Source organism: Lutra lutra, chromosome 8 (assembly GCF_902655055.1).
Source record: "Lutra lutra chromosome 8, mLutLut1.2, whole genome shotgun sequence".
NCBI lineage: Eukaryota > Metazoa > Chordata > Mammalia > Carnivora > Mustelidae > Lutra > Lutra lutra.
The window spans coordinates 91,786,687-91,811,263 of record NC_062285.1 but is presented as its reverse complement, the minus strand read 5'-3'; the positions used below and the strand labels follow the sequence as shown (position 1 = coordinate 91,811,263).

The window sequence follows — 24,577 nt, the reverse complement described above, 5'->3', positions numbered from 1 at the left end:
TGTCTACTTGTGATCTCTCTCTGTCAAATAAATAAATAAAATCTTAAAAAAAAAAAAAAGAAAGAGGGACTTGACAGAGAAGATGGTTTGACTGAATTAGAATAAAGATGGGCTTCAGGGGGGTGGGAAGGAAAGTCTGAGGGAAATACTGTACCACCATAAGGTGGTAGAAAAGCTGGTGTGGAAATGACAGTCAAATGGTGGTATGAAAAAGGCATGGTTCATGTGCACATAGAGGTAAGAAATTTGTAATAGGAGGTAAGGGTGACAAATTATTGAAAAAGGTGAGGAAGACATCAGAATTTAGAAAGTAGGGAAGGGATAGTGTGCCTGGGTGACTCAGTTGTTTGAGCGTCTGACTCTTGATCTCAGGTCAGGTCTTAGTCTCAGGGTCATGAGTTCAAACCCCGCACTGGAGCCCAGCTTGGCACCTACTAAACAAAAAAAGTAGGAAGGGATTATGTTGGAATAAATATAGGAACAATTCTAAAGTAATGAAGAGAAATAATACAAGAGCAGTGAACTGTGGCACCAGAATCTGAGTGAAGTTTCTCAACTGATTTCACCGTGTCAGTAGCTTATTTCCTTTTCCCCTCCTATTTCAGGTCTATAGGATGTTCTCATTCTCGTATGGTCACTACCCCTATCAGGTGGCTGAATATGATGAGTGTCCAATGTCTGGCTCCTGGCACGCTCCTCAGCCCCTCTCAGTTATGTGGAGGCCTTGGGTCTCTGAAGGAATGGACCTTTTCCATTTTTTTCAGGTAGATGTTCTTACCCATTTTGTTACAGAAACAGTGGTAGTTGGGTGGGGGGTGAAGGAAAGTCCATACCTAAAAAAACAGAGAGATTCATGTGGGTACTGAAAGGATAAAATCTTGGAAGAAACTCCTGATATGTGAGGTAACCTCCCATGGTCCTTGTGCTTGAAGAAGGGGCCCAGTCGCCTGATTGCATTGGAAGAGAGCCACTGAGAGGCTGTGTGCAGCCTCTTTCTGTCCCCAAACGAACTAATTTCCATGGGATCAGCCAAGAAGGAAAAATGAGGAAAGATAGACCAGAGGTTTCTTACTACTATTATAAAAAGTACTTCATGAGTAGAAATTGAGTACTTTATGAGTAGAAGTTGGGGATGCTGTGGCCCAAGATTGACCAGGAAGTCTCTGAAGTCAGGAACCATGTCTTGCTCATCTTTGTATTCTCTCTATGACTGATCCTTCATAATACTCAATGTATTTTTGTTGGATTGACTGAGCCAATATGGTTCCTGCCCTTGGGAAGTTCAGTCTAAAGCAAATAATAATGACCCAGTGACTAATATTTGGAAGAAGCATTAAACATATTTGGCAATGACAAAAGTGGAATACTATTCAGCCGTAAAAAAGGAGAATGAAATCTTGCCATTTGTGACAACATGGATGGATCCTGAGGGCGTTACGCTCAGTGAAATAAGTCAGTCAGGGAAAGACAAATACTATATGACCTCACTTACACCTGGAATCTAAAAAACAACAACAGCAAAACCAAGCTCATAGATACATAGAACAATGTGGTGATTGCCCAAGGCAGGGGTTGGGGGTGGGCAAAATGAGTGAAGGTTATCAAAAAGTACAGACATCCAGTTATAAGACAAATAAGTCCTGGGGATGAAATGTACAGTATGGTGACAGTGTGCTTGACCTTGTATAGCATATTTGTAAGTTGCTAAAGAGTAGATCTTATAAGTTCTCATCCCAAGAAAAAAATTTTTTGTAACTACATATGGTAATGGTTGTTGACTAGACTTACTGTGGTGATCATTTTGCAAAGTGTACATTTAAAGTATATATTTAAAACGTATATTTAAAGTGTATATTTAAAAATATATATGTATATATTTTTAAAAATTGACATTGATATTCACATTAGCGGATAAAAGCGAACAGAACCTTGGTGGCTGAGTATTGGGGTATTGGATAGTAACCACTAGTCTCAAAATTAATAGGAAAAGAATGTCTTGGTTCAGTCCTTTGAGGGTGGTATTCCTAGGCAGTCACCCTGGTAATAAGGGAGGGGACCACCGTGACACTTCACTCTCTGGTTTCCTTGGTGCCTCTCAGGGCATGGGCCTGAAAATACTGTCCAATGCCAAAATTAAGAAGCCAGTAGACTGCAGTCATCAGTCTTTAAAATACAGCACTGCAGTGTCTGAAGGTAAGCTACCTGTGTGGCTTGTGGATTCTCTTGAGATGTTTAAATCATGGACTCTGAACACTTAACTCTTTGCTTCATGTTCCTGCACTGAACCTCTTGCCTCAGAATGGCAGTGGGTTGTGCGTCATAGATGAGGCAGCTGGCTCTCTCTCCCTGGGGAGAACTTTTGAAACCTGAAGCCCTTACCTGCTCATCCCCTGGCCCAACCTCCTCATCTGTCACTTCCCCCCCGATGGCCTTATGACTAGTCAGTTCCTCAGTGGTCCTTTCTCCTTGTTTGTGACTGGATGTTCTCTGTTTCCCACTGAATTTCTCATTAGTAGTCCCTCTGCTTCAATTTGTCTTACAACAGAAGTCTTCTGTCCGCCACCAGCACCCCCCTCCCGCCAATTCCCTTATTCTTGCTCTCCTTAGTGAATTATGGTATTGGTGAAGTGAGTTTTGGGTCATCATCACCTTCATCACTTCAGTCACAGGACTCTCAGGTCCGCCAGTACTTCCCGGAGACTTGGCTCTGGGATCTGTTTCCTATTGGGTAAGTGATGCCTCAAAGGTACAGTAAGACTGTACAGTGGGGGAGTCAACAGTAAACTCAGACTCAGATAATTCTTAATGAATCTAAGTCTCAAATCAAGAGAGTTTCATGGGGACATGGGAACTTTCTTTTTTTCCTGAATTCTTAGGCAATCACAGGCAATCCCTCAAACGAGCTCACATGTCTCCACATTTACTCAGTGCAAACAGTGCATTCGGAGTCCACGTCCACCAGAATGAAAGGCACATGTTGACATCAGTTCCTGCCCACTGCTTACCTGCTCATTTTGACAAGCCAGAAGAATGGCACATGAAAAGATGCTTAACATCACTAACCATCAGAGAAAGGACAGTCAAAACTCCAGTGAGATATAACCTCACAGGTTCAGAGGGCACTGACTTCTTCAGCTGTATTTGCACACATGACCCCCTACTCTCACTCACCCATTCACACCCTCAGGCACCACCTCCTTCTCCCATATTCATACATCATCACTCACCTGAACGTTCACACTCTGAGATTTGCATGTTCCTCAGTTCAGGTGCCTTTTTGCCCCGTCCCTCACAACAACAACAACAACAACACAATGGCTTCTGTAGGTAAATTTATAGCTTAATTCACAATATTCTCCTGCTGTGTGCCTCACTGGACTCTCGTGTTCTCACAGTGACTCTGGGAAGGAGGCTATCCATGTCACGGTTCCTGATACCATCACTGAGTGGAAGGCCATGACTTTCTGTACCTCCCAGTCCAGAGGCTTTGGTCTTTCACCTACTGTTGGACTGACTGCTTTCAAGCCGGTCTTTGTTGAGCTGACTCTCCCTTACTCAGTAGTTCGTGGGGAATCCTTTCGCCTTACTGCCACCATCTTCAATTATCTGAAGGACTGCATCAGGGTAAGAGTTGGAGGTACAGGAAGCAGATGTTCCTGGGAGAGAGATGGGGTGTGCCTCCACCCCCATATTTTTCTAAGCCTCTGTGTGTTGTTTCCTGTATTCAGACCCTTTATTTCTTAAACATCTGCAGGTTCAGACTAACCTGGGTACATCAGATAAGTACCAGGTGGAATCATGGACAGATTCTCAGGGCTCCAGCTGTCTCTGTGCTGATGAAGCGAAAAGCTATCACTGGAATATCACTGCTACCAAGTTAGGTAAGAGAAGGAAGTAGTAGAGGAGCAAGGAAAACACAGAGCAAAAGCTCAGTGATTGAGAACTCTATCCTTTCCTCTCCTGCATCTGCTTTATTCTCTTGTTCTTTTGCATTTTATTTGCCTGTATTTTTTTCCCTCCTATGTCTATGCCACAAAAAAATAAGAAAATGCTTTTTGATGGATGACCAAAAAATTATCCAAACTAGACAATTTTGAATGTGAAAAGGGGAGCTTTTAATATTTATGCCAGGACAAGGGATATATAGTAATGTTACTTATCAAATAGTTAACTATGGGCCAGCTGCTATTCTTTTTTTTTTTTTTTAAAGATTTTATTTATTGGGGCGCCTGGGTGGCTCAGTGGGTTAAGGCCGCTGCCTTCGGCTCGGGTCATGATCCCAGGGTCTTGGGATCGAGCCCCACGTCGGGCTCCCTGCTCAGCAGGGAGCCTGCTTCCCTTCCTCTCTCTCTCTGCCTGCCTCTCTGCCTGCTTGTGATCTCTGTCTGTCAAATAAATAAATAAATCTTAAAAAAAAAAAAAAAAGATTTTATTTATTTATTTGACAGAGAGAAATCACAAGTAAGCAGAGAGGCAGGCAGAGAGAGAGGAGGAAGCAGGCTCCCTGCTGAGCAGAAAGCCCGATGTGGGGCTCGAACCCAGGACCTGGGATCATGACCGGAGCCGAAGGCAGCGGCTTAACCCACTGAGCCACCCAGGCGCCCCGGCCAGCTGCTATTCTAACTGCTTGACATGTGGTGACTCATTTAATCATCACAATAACACTTAGATGTCATTTGCTCTTAGGATAAAACCCTGGCAACTGAAAATATGGTCTTCAGATGTATAGTTATCTACTGCTGCTTAACAAATCACCCTAAAACTTTAGAGGCTTGGGGCTCCTGGGTAGCTTGGTCAGTTAAGTGTCTGCTTTTGGCTTAGGTCAGATCTTGGGCTTCTGGGATGGGGCCCCACTCATGCTCTCTCTCTAAGAAATAAATAAAATCCTAAAAAAATAAAACAAAACAAAAACACAAAAAAAACTCCCAACAACTTACAGGCTTAAAAGAAAAACATTTCTGATCACACAGTTTCCATGGGCCAGTAATCCAGGTGCAGAGCATAGGAGGGTGCCTCTGGTTCAAGGTCTGTCAGGAAATACAAGTCACGCTGTCAGCAAGGCTGTGTTTTTACCTGGAGACTCAAATGGGAGAGGATCCACTTCCACGTTCCTCTCAAAGCCTCTGTCCCTCACAGGCTGTAGTTCGGGCCTCAGCTAGGGGCTAGTGGCCTCCCTCAGTATCTTACCACATGAGTCTTTCCACTGGGCTGCCTCAGGACAGGACAGCTGGCTTCCTGCAGAGCAAGTGGCCCAAGATAAAGAGTGTGCCTGACGCAGAAGCTATACCCTTTTTTATAACCTAGTCCCAGAGTGGCATCTCATTGCTTCTGCCCCAGCCTCCTGATTAAAAGTGAGTTGCTTAGTCCAGCCCCCACTCTGAGAGGAGCTTACACGACAATGTAGATATTGGGAAGCAGGGATCACTGGGGGTCCTTACAGGCTGCCTGCCACACTGGACCAGCATTATTGACATCATCTAAAAACTTCTTAGAAATGTGAATATAGGCTCCACCCCAGATGAACTGAATCAATTTGTATTCTAACAAGATCTGTAGGTCTTTGCATGTTGTTAAGTTTAAGAAGCACTGGTCTAGGGACGCCTGGGTGGCTCAGTTGGTTAGGCAGCTGCCTTTGGCTCAGGTCATGATCCCAGCATCCTGGGATCGAGTCCCACATCGGGCTCCTTGCTCGGCAGGGAGCCTGCTTCTCCCTCTGCCTCTACCTGCCTCTCTGTCTGCCTGTGCTCGCTCACTCTCTCTCCCTCTGTCTCTGACAAATAAATAAATAAAATCTTAAAAAAAAAAAAAAAAGCACTGGTCTAAATGGGAAGAAGCCTCATTGGTACCTCTGGCAATAGGGCTAATGCCTTCCTTTCCCCTTCTTTCTTCCAGGTCATGTGAACTTTACCATCACTACTAAGATTCTGGACAGCAATGAACTCTGTGGGGGACAAAAGGGGTTTGTTCCAGCAAAGGGCCAGAGTGACACACTCATCAAACCAGTTCTGGTCAAGGTGAGTTTTCTGTTCCTTCCTTTCCCCATTCTTCTTTCCTTTTTTTTTTTTTCCCCTCCTTCCCCCTTTCCTTCCTTCCTCTTTCTTTCTTTCTTTCTTTGAGATTTTTGTAGACCTAGCTTTGGAGGTAGCAGTCACCCCAGCAATGTTCTACGTGTCTAGCCATACAATTAGTCTTTCACAGCTGTCTAACTCCAACTTCAATCAAGTAGCTTACCTTCCTTATTCTGTGGCCCCTTTCTGCCTTTAATTATTTGCTTAACCCATTCCAGTGCTCTGTGAAAGTGCCTAATACAGGCATTGAGTGTACCTGGTATACTCAATGAATGTTAGTTTTTCTTATTAAGATCTCTAATATCATTATTAACTGCTTTTTTATCCTATTATGGACCCCATTGTCAATCATGCCTCTTAGGAGTTTCCTAAACTTGTCCTTAGCTCTAGCCCTTGCCCAGAAAGAATTTTATTGATGGGCCCATTCCTGCATTGAAGTGTAGTTCTTGGTAGCTTCAAGGAGAAAATATATCCTCTCCAGTTCTGAGAAGCCTGGGGGCACAGGGAGGGCCTCTTCTCCCCATTTCCCTTCCCATTTGCTGTTCCTTCAGTGCCATCTGCCCTAACATTCATCTTCATTGTTTCCCCCCTATGTCTCCATGTCAGCCTGAGGGAGTCCTTGTGGAGAAGACATACAGCTCACTGCTTTGCCCAAAAGGTGGGTGAATGCAGAGAAGGGTTGGTACTGAGAATTCCTGTCAGCAACAGGAGCTATTTGTAGGCCAAGGGAGGAATATACAGGACAAGAAGGGATAGGAGAGGTGCTGTCTGGGGTGCTGTCTCTAATAGGGCCAATTAACTGAGAGACAGGGTAAAGAAGAAAAAATGTGCAACACATTTTTGGGCTTTTTGGTAATTTACTTTTAGCAGAGAACAATATTAACAGGTTAAAAAAAATTGCCTCCAACCCACAGAAAGCACTGGGTACAGAAAACCCTGGATCACAGAAAGTTTTTCTAAGGTTTGGGTTTTGAACTCGCTCTATTTCCACCTTCCCTACTTTCGCCTTTTCTCTGCCTCTCATAGGACAAGTGGCTTCAGAATCCATCTCGCTGGAGCTCCCTGCAGATGTTGTTCCTGATTCAAGCAAGGCTTATGTTACGGTTCTGGGTAAATAGCCAGGGATTCTTGCTCAAACAAAACAAAACAAAACAAAACAAAAATGGGGATGAAATTTGCCAAAGCATGGAGTGGGTTGGGGCATGTGGACCAATCTGAAGGAAGGCATGTGACAGAAGAACTTATTTTGTATAGTTGGCATATATACCCTATAGGTATGGGATTAGATGTATATGAGAGTCAAAAACAGGAAGGAGTCTGGACAGGAGGAAGTTAAAGGTCAACAAAGCTCCATATGTATTTAGGCTCAGGTGGTCTATAAATTGAGGGGAGAAGAAACACAGTGTTTATAGCAGCCTCTTAGAAAGTGAGGAATTTATGTATCTGAGTTTGGTTAGGGAAGATAAAAGCATATTTACACAGATGGGACACTTCACTCTTCTGGGCAAGGAGGGGAATTGAGTAGAAAAGACTGAGCTTGAAAATCATACAAAACTGGGCTGGTATTGTGCCATATAATAGCCAGGTGACCTTGAATAAATAAGTGAACAATTCTGATCCTTTTTTTCCCCTTCTGCAAGACACTAATGATAATCTACCTCTTAGGACTGGTGTCAAAATTAAATATAAAGTTTCCACCATAATATCTAGCAGGTAGTAGGACTCCTGGACATGTTAGGTTATTTCTTTATTCTTAGTCCCTACCGAGATCCCTTCCAGCTTAAAATTTCTCTGTTTGGACTCTATTTGAATCTTTTTTTTTTTTTTTAAAGATTTTATTTATTTATTTGACAGAGAGAGATCACAAGTAGGCAGAGAGGCAGGCAGAGAGAGAGAGGGAAGCAGGCTCCCTGCTGAGCAGAGAGCCCGATGCGGGACTCGATCCCAGGACCCTGAGATCATGACCTGAGCCGAAGGCAGCGGCTTAACCCACTGAGCCACCCAGGCGCCCTCTATTTGAATCTTATTTGCTGTTTATCAGTCAGCTTATTGTAGTATAGCTCACTGTCTATGTCTGTCTTTCACACTGCCTTGTGGGGTCCTTGAGGGTAAGGGCCATGTCCTAGTATAGTTCCTGCCAAATAGTTTACCTTCAGTACCTATTTATAGATTCGAACTGAACTCGATGCTGAAAGTGCCGATCTTAATGGGCCGCTTATGTCAGGCTTACTGGTTTATAAAATAAATATATGGATGAGTCAGTAGCTATCCCTGGAAAACAGTGTCAGGATTGCATATGGTTGGGGGGAACATGGCACTTTGGAGGATAATGTATTTACAGGCAGTGGAGGACTTTAGAGATTGAGTCTGAGTATTGCGGGTTTTGTTACGTCATTCACCAGCTCTGCTGACATATCTTCTTAAAAGTCCTGAACTCCCTTCGGTAGCTTGTGTACCTCTCTGCGTACTTCGGCACCTTGTATGAACCCAGTATTATAGTGCTACATTGCAATTGTTTGTAAGGAATTTTACCTGCAATGTTCTGTCATTGTTTGCCCCTCTGATTACGATCCTTTGAGGTAAAGACTGTATTTGACTTATTGTCTCCCAGGCACAGTGTAGATACTCAACTAAATGGTCGCTGATACATGTTTGTTAAATGAATGACAGTAACTCACAAGGGCTCCTTCTTCTCTCTACCATCACTTTCTCTCTCCTTTTGGATCTCAGGAGACATTATGGGCACAGCCCTACAGAACCTAGACAATCTGGTGCAGATGCCAAGCGGCTGTGGGGAGCAGAACATGGTCTTGTTTGCTCCTATAATCTATGTCCTGCAGTATCTGGAGAAGGCAAGGCTGCTGACAAAGGAAATCAGGTCTCGGGCAGTGGGTTTCTTGAACCTAGGTGAGTTGGTTCAATCTTTTCTTCTTGGACACATTCTCTAAACCTTAATGCTAGTTTAATAAGAAACAGGGAAATTTCCCCTGAAGTGTCCCACACCCTTGAAAGCCATGTTTTTTTAAGTTGTCCCTGTGACTTAACATCATACCTGGCTTCCCAGGGTACCAGAAGGAGCTAATGTACAAACGTAGAGATGGCTCATACAGTGCCTTTGGGGAGGAGGATGGAGATGGAAACACATGGTAATATTGCCCAGTTCTCAATGTACCCCAGTGCATAATTCCTAGAACTATGGAACTATTTCTCTACCACTCCTCTTAACCCCATTCTTTTTCTTTCCATCCTCTCTACCTTTTTAATATTGTTTATTTCAGCCTCACATATGGTCAAGCCCCTCACCCTTCTTCCTGACCTTGTGCCTCCCCAGTTCATGTCCCTATTAATGCCCATCAATACTTCCCTTTTCTAGGCTCTATGGTCTTACGTTTCCTTAATCCCCTTCTGGAACCCTGTACCAAAATAAACTATAGAACTATTGTACCCTTGCTAGGAAATCCCCCTTCATGCCACACTTCCTTCTTTACCCATATAGGCTGACAGCGTTTGTCACCAAATGCTTTGGCCAAGCTCAAGAATTCATCTTCATTGATGACAATAATATCCAGGATGCTCTCAACTGGCTGGCAGGAAAGCAGCTCCCCAGCGGTTGCTACGCCAACGTGGGAAGGCTGATTCACACAGCTATGAAGGTGCAAACCACACACCCCTCACCCCGCCTTCAGCCCACTACCTGTCTGGGAGGAATTTGCATTTCTTTTCTTTTTTTTTTTTTTAAGATTTTATTTATTTATTTGACAGACAGAGATCACAAGTAGGCAGAGAGGCAGGCAGAGAGAGAGGAGGAAGCAGGCTCCCTGCCGAGCAGAGAGCCTGATTCGGGGCTCCATCCCAGGACCCTGGGATCATGACCTGAGCCGAAGGCAGAGGCTTTAACCCACTGAGCCACCCAGGCACCCCGGAATTTGCATTTCTGACTGAGCAGAATCAAAAGAGCATAAGCCCGGGAAGCAGCATTCTTCGGGCCTCAACCCTGGCTCCAGATGACTTTGGTCACCATACTCAACCAGTCTGAGACTCAGCTTCCATATCTGTAGAATGGGAATATGTACTGGCACGTGGCTCCCATGGTGTGGTCCTCAGATCAGCCACATCAGCAGCACCTGAGAATTTGTTTGAAATGCAAATTCCAGTCCTACCTTGAACCTACTCTGGGAAGCTCTGGGAGTGTGGGTCAGCAACTTGTACTTTTAACCAGCCCTTGAGCGGTCTTTTTCAAATGTGTGTATTTGTGCGTATGTGTACTGCTTTTGGAATCAGGAAGACTGATTTATGTGATAATAAAGCAAGAACTATATAATCAGGAACATACACTTAATAAGTACTAGGTCTCCACTGAAAAAATTCACAATATAAAAATACAAATAAATACACGTGCAGTGTTAACCAGCCCTTGAAGTGGTTCTGATATTTGTGGAAGTGTGAGAACCACTGGACTAGAAGTTCTCTGAAAGTTCTCTCTAGAAGTTTTTTTACTATTTCCCTAAATCTGCAGCAAGGCCATCTGCTCTGGTGAAGACTGATAGGCGGCCCAGTATTTTTTGTAAGAGGTTTACTCTGTGCCAGGCACTGTTCTAAGCACTTTGTTTATTTGATATTATTTAATGTTTACAACAAATTAATGAGCTAGCTGCTGGTATACCATTATTAATCCCGTTTTACAGAGAGAGAAACTAAGGAGCAGAGATTAAGTGAATTGCCCAAGGTGAATGCTAATGGATGGTAGGACTGTCCTTTGAACCATAGCCGCTGGCCTCCAGAGGCACTGCTCTGGTCTGTTCGCTACATTGCCCTTGCCCCTTCCTAAACACAGGATGAGGTGTGGATGCTTCCAGAGAATTTGTTCAATTCAGAATATACCCAGTGAAAGAAAGATCTGTGGGTATGTTGCTTGAGAAATCATTTACAGTGCTGTTCTAGGGCCTGGATTAAAAATCTTGGGCATTAAAAAAAAAGTTTCTATATAGGATTCACTGGTTTTCCTTATGTAGGATTTTATTAGTGCCCCTGAGGTTCTCTCCTTTTTTGCACTGTGTGAAGTACACGTAGGAGGACCCCAAGCCAGGGCTGGACCCCAAGATCCCAGAGATCTTTCCTCTTCCTTTCTTACCAGACCTGGCCAGTCTTTTAAGAAACCCATCCCCTGTGTAGCAAGGTCAGTGGTGTGGTGCGGGAACTCCATAACTAAACTCCCTGCGTTCAAATCCTAGTCCTGCTGCTTATTAGCTGTGTAATCTCAAGCAAGCCTTTAACCTTTTAAGTTTTTTTTTTTCTTATCTATAAAATGAGGATAACAATTTAGATTAGTTGTTTTTAAAAACTTGCTAATATCTTTCTGTGAAAGGCATTAAACAAGGCAAATGTCACCTAGTCTCTCCTGGAGAAGAGGGTGGGCCTTTTTCTTCTTGAGTGGATGTCCATTTGAGGAGACACCGGATTGAGTAAGAAGCTGAGAATAAGAGATTGTCTCCCTATCCCCTGGGCTGTGTTTGTTTGCTTGTTTATTTAAGTAATCCACCCATTTGGAGGGGATGCCTTTTTGCAAATTGCACACAATTCTCACATAGGCCATGCTGGCTGCTGCCCTGACCCATCTCCCTGTCACCCTCTAGGGCGGCGTTGATGATGAGATTTCCTTGACTGCATACATCACAGCAGCATTGCTGGAGATGGGAACAACCACACATGTGAGTGTCTCTAGCTCCTCCTCTTTATATCCTTATTGTGCCTAGTTCTAGAGGAATTCACCTACTTTTAACCCTATTCACCCTTGTAAACTCAAAAAGGATATGACGATTCTCTCACCGCTTCCCATTTTCCAAGGAATGCCTTATCAGTTAAGTTCTTCATCTTACTTTCCAGGACCCGATGGTGAGTCAGGGTCTGCAGTGCCTCAAAGGCTCAGTTTCCTCCACTACCAGCCTCTACGCACAGGCGCTCCTAGCTTATACATTCTCTCTGGCTGGGGAGATGGACATCAGAAACGTTCTCCTTGCAAAGTTAGACCAGCAAGCTATTATCTCAGGTATGTTGACTGGGTTAGGAGTTTTTTTGAAATTATGAAAATATGTTCTGAGTTACCTGTAGTTTTTCTCAGTCTCCATAGTCCCACATATATTCTATCATATATAGGATTCCTTTTAGGAAGAGTTGTAAAGTCATTAAATCATTGTTGAGAGTTTTGTGAGAAATCCCATGGAAGTCCTTAAAAGGTATTGTTATACTTTTAACACGAAGAAGAAAGAGACAGTGGAAGCTAGTCAGAAAACCTGGGCATTGTAAAATCACCCCTTTGTAGGTCTGTAACAGTTCCTTGGTATGAGATCACTGAGGTTGACTGGGTAAGAGTTAAACTTGAGACTTTTTTTTTAGAGAGGCATGGGGAGGGCCAGAAGGTGAGAGAGAGAGAGAATGTTAAGCAAACTCCACACCCAGTAAGTTAACGGTCCTACTCTTTTTTTTTTTTTTTTAATTTTACTTATTTATCTGTCAGAGAGAGAGAGCACAAGCAGGCAGGGTGAGAGAGAAAAGAAGGCTCCCTGCTGAGCAAGGAGCCCTATGTGGGGCTTGATCCCAGGACCCTGGGATCATGACCTGAGCCAAAGGCAGACGCTTAACTGACTGAGCCACTCAGGCATCCCAGTGGTCCTACTCTTGGTTTCAGTTCAGGTCATGATCTCAGGGTTGTGAGATGGAGCCTGTGTCAGGTTCTGTGCTTGACGGGAACTCTGCTTGGGATTCTCTCTTTCCTTACTCTGTCCCATCCCCAATGAGGGCACACACTCTCTCTCTCTTTCTAAAATAAATAAATCTTTTAAAAAAAAATGTTAAACTTTTGATTAGATAAAAGAAAGCCTGAAAAATTAAAATTCTATAAGCCCAAAAAATGCCCCCAGACACGTAAGATTCTTATATGTTCCTACTTGCCTATCTCCACTAGCATGAGAATTTATAAATTAGTAAGAGTGGTTTTCATGTAATTGGTGGAAAGCATTTATTGATAGTGTCATTTTCATCTTGGGGAATGATGTATGGCTCTACATACACGCTTAGGTACACACATCCCTATGTAAACATTATGGCTAATATATCAGAAGATATTGAGAAATATGTTTTTCTAACCCATGTTTCATTTTTGGTTGGTACTTGCTCTGCTCTAAGATACAGCATTTACAGATTGAATATGAGAAATCATTTCCTTCTAGGACCTTCCTAATTGTGCTGCTTTCCCATAGGAGAGTCCATTCACTGGAGCCCAAAGCCTGCTCCATCCCTGGATGCCAGACCTTGGTCTCAGCCTGAGGCTGTAGATGTGGAACTGACAGCATATGTCCTATTGGCCCAGCTTAGCAAAGCCAGCTTGACTCAAAAGGAGATCGCCAAGGCCACTGCCATAGTGGCTTGGTTGGCCAAGCAACGTAATGCATATGGAGGCTTCTCTTCTACTCAGGTAAATAGCTTGCTCTCCAAATGCCACTTTTCAGGTACTATTAGGTCCTGTGTAGAGATAAGAAAAACAACAACAATAATGAGCTCAATATGAGATTAGCCTAGTGACCTATATTTATATATATTTGGGAGAAGAAAAAACCAAAGCTGTTGCCCTTGACTTCTAGGTCAAGGGACTTATAATTCTATAGGGAGGGAGAAAAGCATGTGAAAAAGATACAGGATTCATAACATTGGGTCATGTGAACACATATATAGTACTATATGCATTTAATGCTCTTTCTCTTTTTAGAGTATGAAATGTCATGAGATCAATGTTTTACCACATGTGAATAAGACATATATAATTATAGCTAAATTATAGATTAAAAGCCAATTATGGGATTGGAAGCATAAAAGCAAGGTTTTACGGGTTTATTTCCTTCTACTATTGAATGTATTGGGAAGCCAATAAGATATATAATCTTTACTCTTAAAAAAGTTCACGAACTAGGGGGTGCCTGGGTGGTTCAGCAATTGAATGCCTGTCTTTGGCTCCGGTGATGCTTCTGGAGCCCAGGAATCAAGCCCCACATTGGGCTCCCTGCTTGATGGGCAGCCTACTTCGCCCTCTCCTGCTCCCCCTGCTTGTGCTTTCTCTCTCTCTCTCGCTCTCTCTCTGTGTCAAATAAATAAATAGACTTTTTTAAAAAATTAAAAGTTTATAAACTAGAAGTAAAGTTAGGAAAAGTTCCAGAATTACAGAGCAGGATTTGGTTATATAACATAAGATACAAAAGGTACAAAACAACACATTTCAAAAGGGAAAGAGAGCTTCCATAAACTTGAAGGATAAGAGAGGTCTTCAGGGGCATGGCATTTGAGATAGATCTAGAAGGCTATGTAGCGATGCCTAGCTGGCTCAGTCAGTAGATCATGTGACTCTTGTCCTTGGGTTGTGAGTTCAAGCCCCACATTGGGTGTAGAACCTACTTAAAAAATAGATTTTAAAAAATAGATAAAATAAAAGGGTATGTATGATTTTGAGTCAGAGCTATTGAAAGGAAGGAGAAATGGCTTGTGCAAGACAACAGTTTGCAAAAGTCCAGAATGACTGTTGGGGAAACTGGGTTAGCTAAAGCATAATGGGACTTCAGTTTAGAATGGTAAAGCAGTTTTATACCAAGGGGGCCCTTTCATATCAGACTCAAGATTTTATCCAATTCTGAGGAGCTATTAACTTTTTTTACCTTGTTTCAGAGAAAATGACCTGTTATTGGTGTAGGGGGTGATTTAGTGGAGGTAGACACTGGATTTGAAGCGATAAGGACACTACTTCATTTGCCCAGGTTAGGGGTAAGGAGAAATTGAATTAGTAGGGTGGCAGTAAGGGAAGAAGGGGTAGAACTGCATGATAAATTCGAATACCGTCATAAAAATTGTCTTAAATGATCATAAAGAGTGTAGTCATTAATTTATTTGCTCTGCAAATGGTATCAAATACATGTCTAATTCACTGAGAAAACAAAATAATCAAAAAACCATATTTCTCATTTTTGTAAACATTATATTCTGACTTGTTGAAACTAGGGAGTTTCACTGAGGATATAACATGTAGATTACACCTGGAAACAGAATAGATTTTAATTGATACAGTGTTTAGTAAAGATGTTAAAAGCACTGAGCTTGAATATGATAAAGACTTAATTGGAATTTAAAAAAAATTCTGTGGAGGGCACCTGGGTGGCTCAGTTGGTTGAGCATCTGCCTTCAGCTTGGGTTCAGTCTTAGGGTTTTGGGATTGAGCCCCCCTACCAGCTCCGTAGGGAACCTGTTTCTCCCTCTCCCTCTGTCTGCTGTTCCCCCTGCTTGTACACTTTCTCTCTGTCTCAAATAAATAAATAAAATCTTAAAAATAAAATTAAATTAAAAATAAGTAAGAAATTATATGGTACCCCACTTCCTTACTTCAAGGAAATTTTTAGCCAAAGATCAGGAACAACTTTCTTCTTCTTGCTGAGCCCTAAATAATTATGATATACAATTTTAGAAAGCAGTGAGTAAGATGTTTAGAACACTCAGTGACACATATGTCAAAATTGTTTTTCAGTAAAGTCCTTAGCTATTACAAGAAGTCACATATCACCCACATGGGTTTTTCAGCTAATGATGAGGTCTCATTTCTTGAATTGTTTCCACATACTCAAGCAATAAGGACCTCCTTGGACCCTGTTCACAGAGAGTAGACAAAAAGTTGTCTGTCTATGGTTAACTGCAAAGCTTTCACTGATTCCCAGCTTCCCTAGGGAAGGTCCCCAGCGACCTATCTTCCCATTTTTATATGACAGTATGATGTCTCTTTAATTTGGGAGAGGAAGAAGTGAGGTTCCTTGATTCTGTGGGTACTACACAAGCACGTAGATATACTTGTATCAGTAAAATACAACAATTTTCTGAACATCTCTTTCTTTTTTGTCTTTCCTTTCGTTGTAATATATATAAATCATGTCTTCAGAATGGAGAAGTCCCAAGTACACAGTGTCATGCTCTCTTAGTGGCAGTTTATCTGTCTTATACCCAAATGAAGAAAAGATTGTCACATGGCACAGGGCTTGCAAGAAAGGATCCCAGCTGTGTCATAGAAGATCATTGCACAGCTAGATAACTTCAAAGAATGTGCAGTTTTTAGGGCTATCATGTCACTGCTGTTTCCTCTCCAAATAAGGAAACTGCAAAATATATAATGAACAGCTATCCACTGGCTTCTAACCCTAGCTCATTCTGAAGCTAGGCTTGGTTGAATATGAATATGAGATTAGCCTAGTGACCTATAGACGTTTAATACTAGCTTAATGGCAATTTTCTCTACAGGCAAGATATGATCTCTATGTCAGCTTCCGCAGCATTGGTGAATGTGGTTCCTAGTTACTTAGAGCAGGTTTCGTCCACGCTGGGGAACAGCAACCAGATGTGTAGGGTATAGGGTTGTTTGAGGTTAATACCAGTGGCTCGGTTCATAAGCGTATACTCGGTTGTTTTCTTTAGGACACTGTAGTTGCTCTCCAAGCTCTTGCCAAATACGCCACTACTGCCTATGTGTCATCTGAGGAGGTTAGCCTGGCTGTAACATCCACTGAGGATTTTCAGCACAATTTCAACATTCAGGCTGCCAACCGGTTGGTACTTCAGCAGGAGAGTCTGCCCAATGTCCCTGGGGTGTACACTTTGGAGGCCTCAGGCCAGGGCTGCGTCTATGTGCAGGTAAGCAGCAGTCCAGGAGAACAAGCATGCATTGGGAAGGAGAATCTGAGGACGACTTTGCCTCCAGTAGAGGCAATCTTACAATCTTACTTGTAAAGGGAATAGTTTGGACTGTGCGGTAAAGTTCTTCCCAACTCTGATTTGGTTCTCTATTTCCCCCTACTAGACGGTGCTGAAATACCATATTCCTCCTCCTAAATTTGCGGACACCTTTAGTCTTAGTGTGGAAATGGGAAAAGCTAGATGTGAGCGAGCTACTTCTCGATGCTTGACACTTACTGTGCATACCAGGTGAGAAGAGCTGAGCTGGTGGTGGGGGCACCTGGATCACAGAAGCTGAGTGTGTGTGTGTGTGTGTGTGTGTGTGTGTGTGTATGTCTGTTGGGGATATAGAGTATGCTAGAGGAAACATGATGGGTTCACACTGATGTGCTCCTTTCTGCCCTTAGTTATGCGGGCAGTCGCAGCTCTTCCAATATGGTCATTGTAGAAGTGAAGATGCTTTCCGGGTTCAGTCCCATGGAGGGCACCAGTCAGTTAGTAAGTCTGTTCTGTTTTCTGCATTTAACTAGCCCCAAGAGGACCCAACATTATCCCTAAAAAGCTGGTGAAATGGGCATCACGGTACATACATACAACTCATGACTACATTATCTTAGTGGACTACAAAAGTGCATCAGAAATATAAAATGGAAACTGGAATAGTCTTTGTTCCTTTTTCTTACCTTTCCATGGTATTTATTATTCCCTTGATCATGAAAGAGCTTTTGGATATTACCCTAGGTCATAGGGAAGGCTCTGGATCTTCGTCTGTTTTATTATCCCCTTTTTATTCAGCTTCTCCAACAGCCTCTGGTGAAGAAGGTTGAATCTGGAACTGACGTACTGAATATTTATTTGGAAGAGGTAGGTATTTGGAAATGAACCTAAGAGCTTGCTTGCTTATACAGCTTTGCAACTTCCCTTCTAATCTCTATGTACTAGTGTCACATGCACAGGGAGGAGGGAAAGGAAAGAATGAGAGAGAATGAGTCCACAGCCAGAAAATGAATTCTGCCTCCATGCTGGTATTCTATAAAATACTCCTATTCACCTCCAGGGAGGTACTGCCTAACAGATATGGAATATGAGCTATCTATGTCATTTAAAAATGTGTGGCCAGAATGTGACTATTTTATTTTTTAAAGATTTTATTTATTTAAATGAAGAGAGAGAGAGAGAAAGAGGCAATGAGAAAGAGCATGCAAGAGGAGAAGGTCAGAGGGAGAAGCAGACTCCCCGTGGAGCTGGGAGCCCGATGAGGGACTTGATCCCAGTACTCCAGAATCATGACCTGAGCTGAAGGCAGTTGCTTAACCAACTGAGCCATCCAGGCACCCCAGAATGTGACTTTTTGAAAAAAAGTGGTCGGGGAAGCCTTCTCTGAGGAGACGTTATTTGATCAGACTGCAATGAAGAGATAAAGCTAATAGGGAGTATAGAACTGTTGAAATAAAATGAACGTTTGTTTCTTTGGCCACTTCAGTTAATTTAGTGGAGAAGCCACAGGTTAGGGTAGACCAAGAACAGAGGGGACCAATTTACTGAAGAGCGAGGGAGCTGTAAGCTCCTAAGAAGAAAGAGTCAGGAAGTCAGCAGAAGCCAGTATCTTTAAGACTAGCATGGGGCAGAAGGGACAGGTAGAAAGGTTTCAGAAAATTTGTGTGAAGACGAGAGAGGTTTATTTATTTATTTTTTAAAAAAGAATTTATTTATTTATTTGTCAGAGAGAGAGCCTATGTGCACAAGCTGCGGGGGAGGGGCAAGGGAGAAGCAGGGAGCCCAGACTGGGGATCATGACCTGAACTGAAAGCAGACACTTAACTGACTAAGCCACCCAGGCACCCCAAGACAAGAGTCTTTTAACCTCCACATAGAGAGTGTTATTTTCACTTTAGTTTTAATATGATGTTTTGTCTTTCTTCTCCACAGCTGAGTAAGAAGACTCAGACCTATACCTTCACCATCAGCCAAAGTGTGTTAGTCACTAACCTAAAACCAGCAACCATCACAGTTTATGACTACTACCTCCCAGGTGAAGGCTGAGATCTACTTGTGTCTCCCAACATATTTCTGCCTCATTCTTCATGACATGGCTCTTTATTTTACAAATACAGCTTCCCAATCCAAGTGGCACATAATTACATTATTCAATCTTCTAAAACATTATAATTTAATTATATATCATTTTTAAATCTTCTGCACTGGGATATTTTATCAGATATGGTCCATAGACCAAAAGAAACTATACAAACCATTGTTCTTTAAGGACTAACTATTCTGAATATTTTGCTATGATTAATAATTTACCACAGTATTAGTATTTGGGACTTTCCTGTAATTCTTAATATGCTCATAACCTATAGGGATCCTCTGAAAAGGGTTAAAGCAATAGTTTTCATGAAGTATTTTCTCTTTGAATGCATGAGGCCTGTAACATAATGATACATGTCATTTCATTTTACAGATGAACGGGCAACAGTTCAGTACTCTGACCCCTGTGAATGAGGTAAGGGTGAGCTTTTAGGGTAGGGTGATACTATTCAAAAGTTAAGGGGAACTTCTTCTGAGTTACTGTTATTGTCTTTTGGAAGCTAAATTTTTTTTTTAAGATTTTATTTATTTGACAGACAGTGAGAGAGAACACAAGCAGGGTAAGTGGCAGAGGGCAGGGAGTTGATGTGGGGCTTGATCCCAGGACCCTGGGATTATGACGTGAGCTGAAGGCAGACACTTAAAACTGAGCCAGGCAGGGGTGCCTGGGTGGCTCAGTGGGTTAAAGCCTCTGCCTTCGGCTCAGGTCAGGATCCCAAGGTCCCGGATGGAGCCGTGCATCAGGCTCTCTACTCAGCAGGGGTCTGCTTCCCCCTCTCTCTCTCTGTCGGCCTCTCTGCCTACTTGTGATCTGTCTGTCAAATAAATAAATAAAATCTCTAAACTAGGCTTAAAAAAAAAAACCAAAACTGAGCCATGCACGTACCCTGGTAGCTAGTTTTTGATAGAAAGTAGGCTTTCCGGGGTGCCTGGCTGGTTCAGTGGGTTAGAGCCTCTGCCTTCGGCTCAGGTCATGATCCTAGGGTCCTGGGATCAAGCCCCGCATTGGGCTCTCTGCTCGGCAGGGGAACCTGCTTCCACCTCTCTCTCTGCCTGCCTCTGCCTATTTGTGATCTCTGTCTGTCAAATAAATAAATAAAATCTTAAAAAAAAAAAAAGAAAGTAGGCTTTCCTTTCCTTTTCTTTTTTTTTTTTTTGTCTTGAACTTTTTTTTTTTCTTTAAGTAAACTCTGTACCCAACATAGGGCTCAAACTCACAAGACTCAAGAGTCACGTGCTCTTCTGACTGAGCCAGGCTGGCACCCTCATTTTTTGTCCCAGACTCTGAAAGGAAGAAGAATAATCTCCATAGTTCACACCAGAAAAAGTTAATAGTGGAATTTGTGTGAGGATGTCTATGTGATGATTTTTATTTTTATTTTTTTTTATTTTTTTTAATTTAAAAAAAAATTTTTTTAAAAGATTTTATTAATTTATTTGACAGAGATTACAAGTAGGCAGAGAGGCAGGCAGAGAGAGAGGAGGAAGCAGGCTCCCTGCTGAGCAGAGAGCCCGATGTGGGGCTCGATCCCAGGACTCTGAGATCATGACCTGAGCCGAAGGCAGAGGCTTTAACCCACTGAGCCACCAGGCGCCCCAGATGATTTTTATTTTTTATTTTTAAAAAAGATTTATTTATTTTAGAGAGAGAGAGACAGAGAGACAGAGAGACAGAGAGACAGAGAAAGCATGAGTAGGGGGAGGGGCAGAGGGAGAAAGAGAGAAGCAGACTCCCCAGTGAGCATGGAGCCAGATGACACGGCTTGATCTCAAGACCTTGAGATCATGACCTGACCAAAAATCAAGAGTCAGACGCTTAACCAACTGAGCCACCCAAGCAGCCCTCTATGTGATTTTTAAAAACAATATTTTTTTCTGATTAAAATTGACGAATTTTTAAAATTATTTTTACATTCTACATCTTTGTTATATAAAAATACTAAGGGAAAAGTAAAAATTACCTGATTCTATTCCCCTGAGATAACACTATTAATAATCTCATCATGCTTTTGTGAGATTTTTTTCTAGATAGGAAAAAACAAGGACAAGCCTGGCTGGCTCAGTCAGTAGAGCATGGGACTCTTGATGTCAGCGTTGTGAGTTCAAGCCCCACCATTGGCATAGAAATAACTTTTAAAAAATAATTAGGGGCGCCTGAGTGGCTCAGTTGTTAAGCATTTGCCTTTGGTTTGGATCAGGATCCCAGGGTCCTGGGATCAAGCTATACATTGGGCTCCCTGCTCAGTGGGAAGCCTATTTTTAAAAATTAAAAAATAAATGGATAAGAAAAAGCTCCTCTATACTTGTGAAGATTTTCTGAGTATCATGATTTTTTTTTCGTCTCCCAGGATAGAAGTTGGAAAGAGACTGATTTAATCCTCTGTGACATTATTGGACAGCATTCTTCTGCCTCTTAAAGCAAAACACATTCAATCAAATAATGTGCTTTCTGTGACTGACTAGAGAGTGAGTAACAGATGAGCAGGCTTGAACCTCAGCTACTTTCTACTACGTAGACGTAGACACATAGATGCCAGAATGAAGGGCTGCGGGAGATGGGGAGGAATAATCACACAAAGGAGGAATTATATGGAAAAGACCACTGGGAGAGGAGATGTGGTTTAGCCATGTAGGGGCACTCTCCAGAGGGGATATAGAGGTGATCCAGGGAAGATAAAAACATCTTCCTGAGGGTTAAATCTAAGAGAAGATGTAACTTAGGGCTTTGGGAATAGATTAAAAACATTTTTTTCTTTGGAAAGAAAATCTGCGTCCTTGGCCCTGTGCATATTTCTGTGGATACCAAAGGTTCTATTTAAACATAATGATCTCCCTTTAACCAAAACTCACATTCTGGCTTCTTCATTAGACCTTTTGACCCAGACATGTCAGAGAATCATATTTACAGATTCAGGGAGGGGTCAGAGTAGAGAATCCTAAATAAGGGACTGACTGTGTTCAGCCAGCCAGCACTGCAGGGCAAAACACGATTGATAAAAGAAGAGTAGCTGACCAGGATTCCCTATCTCTGCCTTTCTGCATTTCATGCAAGAAGTTCAGCACACTCATGGATTTGTGTATGTGTGTGTGTGTCTAAAAGTTAGATTGAGAAAGTAGAGAGAAATTGAGTCATGACTTGCTTTTCAGAAAGATCATTCTAGCAGGGTGCCTGGCTAGCTCAGTCAGAGGGATGTGCAACTCTTGATCTCAGGGTTGTGGGTCTACACATTGGGTGTAGAGCTTAATTAAATAAACAAACTTGAAAAAAAGAGAAAGGTCATTCTAGAAACAGAATGAAGAATGGAGAAGAGTAAAGCTGAAGTTCTCAAAACCATCTAGGAAAGTCCTGCGGTAATCTGGAAACAGGTTGAGGAGCTGCAGTGGGCATGAAGCTGGAGCATTGGTAGAAGTTACTCCAAGAGGAGATAGCATCGGGAGAACTTAGTAATGTCAAAGAGAAAAAGCACCAAACAATTGAGATGATTTTATTCAGGCTATTGCAATAGAGAACATGTTTATTAATGAAGAATGTCTTAGAAAAGTTAAAGGACCTGAGGTTTTATAGAGGCAGGAAAACAAAGATGCATGAATCTTATTGGGGTCGTCAGGAAGGGTAGAGATGGGTCTTTTCATGGAATATATGAGAACAGAGTGGTTCTTTAGGGTCAGCTGTTTTGCCAGAACACAAAAGGTAATGGGATTTTGGAAAACAGAAAAATGGGGTATTTCTTAACTGGCCTGTTTTCTAGAAGCATAGGGTTCAGGTAAACTCACCATTGTCAGTAATTAATTGGATATAAGACAGGAGAGTCAGGGAAGAGTCTGGGAAGACTGCCAGGTTCCAGATTGTAGAATACATGAGAGAGGAAAACCTTTGCTTCTAACCCCTTATATTCTGTGCCCGGGTCCTGTGAATTAAATTGGCAAAAGACAGATTAGCAGGAGAAAAGATCTATTTGTATGCACCAGGTCACTTCACAGGAAAAAAGTGAAAACCCCAAGAATCAGTTAGGCCTGGGGGCTTATATTATTATTTTTACAAAGGGTGATGCTGTTGTGGAAGAAATTACAAAACAAAGGAAAAGGGATTTGGGCTTCTAGGTGCAATGACATTGCATGTAGGTAAATAAATAGAGGGGGAAAGGAATAGAAGATTGAGGTTATTTTAGTAAGGTTTACTTGTGCAGATACAAATTAATGCTGACTGGGCACCTGGGTGGCTCATTTGGTTAAGTGTCAGCCTTAGGCTCCTGTCATGATCCTGGGGTCCTGGGATTGAGTCCCACATCAGGCTCACTGCTCAATGGGGAGTCTACTCCCTCTCCCTCTGCTCCTTCTCTCTTTCCATCTCACTCACTGTCTTCTCAAATCAATAAATAAAACCTTAAAAAAAATTAATGCTGACTTTCTATCTCCTGTGATAAAAGTTGTTCTCTTCCTGGTATGGGAGAAGGGAGTGGAGACACTTTCACAAAAGGAAATTAATGCCCTGCTTTCAGGCAGAAACGGGGAAGGAGGAAAGCAGAGAGTTCTTCCTGTATCTGCTTCCCAATATCCCTTTGGTCTCCCCACCTTACCCTTATTTCTCTAGGAACACCAAACTACATTTAGTTTCCTGTTTCTAATATGTTCTCTGATAATTTTGAAACATGCGTTTTATGCTGCTTGCAAAGCCTCTCCATGTCCACCTCCATCCTGCCTGGAGGACTTTCATTGGTCCTGTAAGCTATGGCCTTCAAGGTGTGTTTTCTACTCTAGTAAGTCTTCCGCAAGAACTCCTCTCCATTCCTACAGCACTTTGTACTTCCTACTGAGGACTTACCAAACTGGGCTCACATTTTCTGTTAGTAACTGCATATTCTGGATTGCCTGGGTGGCTCAGTCATTAAGCATCTGCCTTCGGCTCAGGTCATGATCCCAGGGTCCTGGAATCGAGCCCCACATCAGGCTCCTTGCTCAGCGGGAAGCCTGCTTCTCCCCTCCCCCTCCCCCTGCTTGTGTTCCCTCTCTCAGTCTCTCTCTCTGTCAAATAAGTAAATAAAAATCTTAGGGAAAAAAAAAGAACCCTGGAGGAACAGCATCCTTTTGCAATCATGCAGATGAAAGCCATATGCTGAAGATGAGAGAGCAGAAAGATAAAAGGTGTTTGGGTGTTTGATGACATCACGGATCTGTCCTGTTCTTGGACATATTGGATAGGTAATGAAAATAATAAATGCTTTACTTATTAAAAAAACTTTTTAAAAGAGATTTTATTTACTTATTTGATAGAGAGAGCAGGGGAGGGGCAGAGAGAGAGGGAGAAAGCAGACTCCTTGCTGAGTGAGGGGCCTAATGCAGGGCTCAATCCCATGACCCTGAGATCAAGACCTGAGCTTAAGTCAAATGCTCAATTGACTGAGCCACCCAAATGTCCCTAAACTTTTTACTGAAGTATAATAAACAGAAAGTATGCAAATTATAAATATGTATTTCAATGAATTTTCACAGATCAAAACCACCCATGTAACTAACTAGCATCTAGAATGTTACCATCATCCTTGAAGCCCACTCTCCAATTCTGGTCGCCAACCCCCAGGGTAACCACAACATTAACTTCTAAGAGCACAGATTATATTTGCCTGTGCTCTTTACATATAAAACAAGAATGTGGGATGCCTGACTGG

At 42.3% G+C, this 24,577-nt stretch overlaps 1 protein-coding gene across 1 annotated transcript in view; it reads left to right on the top strand.

Annotated features, from left to right (window-relative positions):
• The window catches only part of A2ML1 (alpha-2-macroglobulin like 1), a 33,327-nt gene extending 10,140 nt beyond the window's left edge, over positions 1-23,187 (top strand). Inside the window, exons 10-31 of the mRNA XM_047743299.1 lie at positions 606-764; positions 2,100-2,193; positions 2,608-2,728; positions 3,396-3,624; positions 3,755-3,881; positions 5,893-6,014; positions 6,675-6,726; positions 7,095-7,178; positions 8,799-8,975; positions 9,133-9,214; positions 9,565-9,721; positions 11,702-11,776; positions 11,952-12,114; positions 13,325-13,539; positions 16,563-16,778; positions 16,945-17,069; positions 17,228-17,318; positions 17,616-17,684; positions 18,750-18,852; positions 19,285-19,326; positions 21,260-22,039; positions 22,757-23,187. Of these exons, the coding sequence (XP_047599255.1) occupies positions 606-764; positions 2,100-2,193; positions 2,608-2,728; positions 3,396-3,624; positions 3,755-3,881; positions 5,893-6,014; positions 6,675-6,726; positions 7,095-7,178; positions 8,799-8,975; positions 9,133-9,214; positions 9,565-9,721; positions 11,702-11,776; positions 11,952-12,114; positions 13,325-13,539; positions 16,563-16,778; positions 16,945-17,069; positions 17,228-17,318; positions 17,616-17,684; positions 18,750-18,852; positions 19,285-19,325 (2,502 nt within the window). The 3' untranslated portion in view covers position 19,326; positions 21,260-22,039; positions 22,757-23,187. The remainder of the gene's footprint in view (positions 1-605; positions 765-2,099; positions 2,194-2,607; positions 2,729-3,395; positions 3,625-3,754; positions 3,882-5,892; positions 6,015-6,674; positions 6,727-7,094; positions 7,179-8,798; positions 8,976-9,132; positions 9,215-9,564; positions 9,722-11,701; positions 11,777-11,951; positions 12,115-13,324; positions 13,540-16,562; positions 16,779-16,944; positions 17,070-17,227; positions 17,319-17,615; positions 17,685-18,749; positions 18,853-19,284; positions 19,327-21,259; positions 22,040-22,756) is intronic.
• The last annotated feature ends 1,390 nt before the right edge of the window (positions 23,188-24,577 follow it).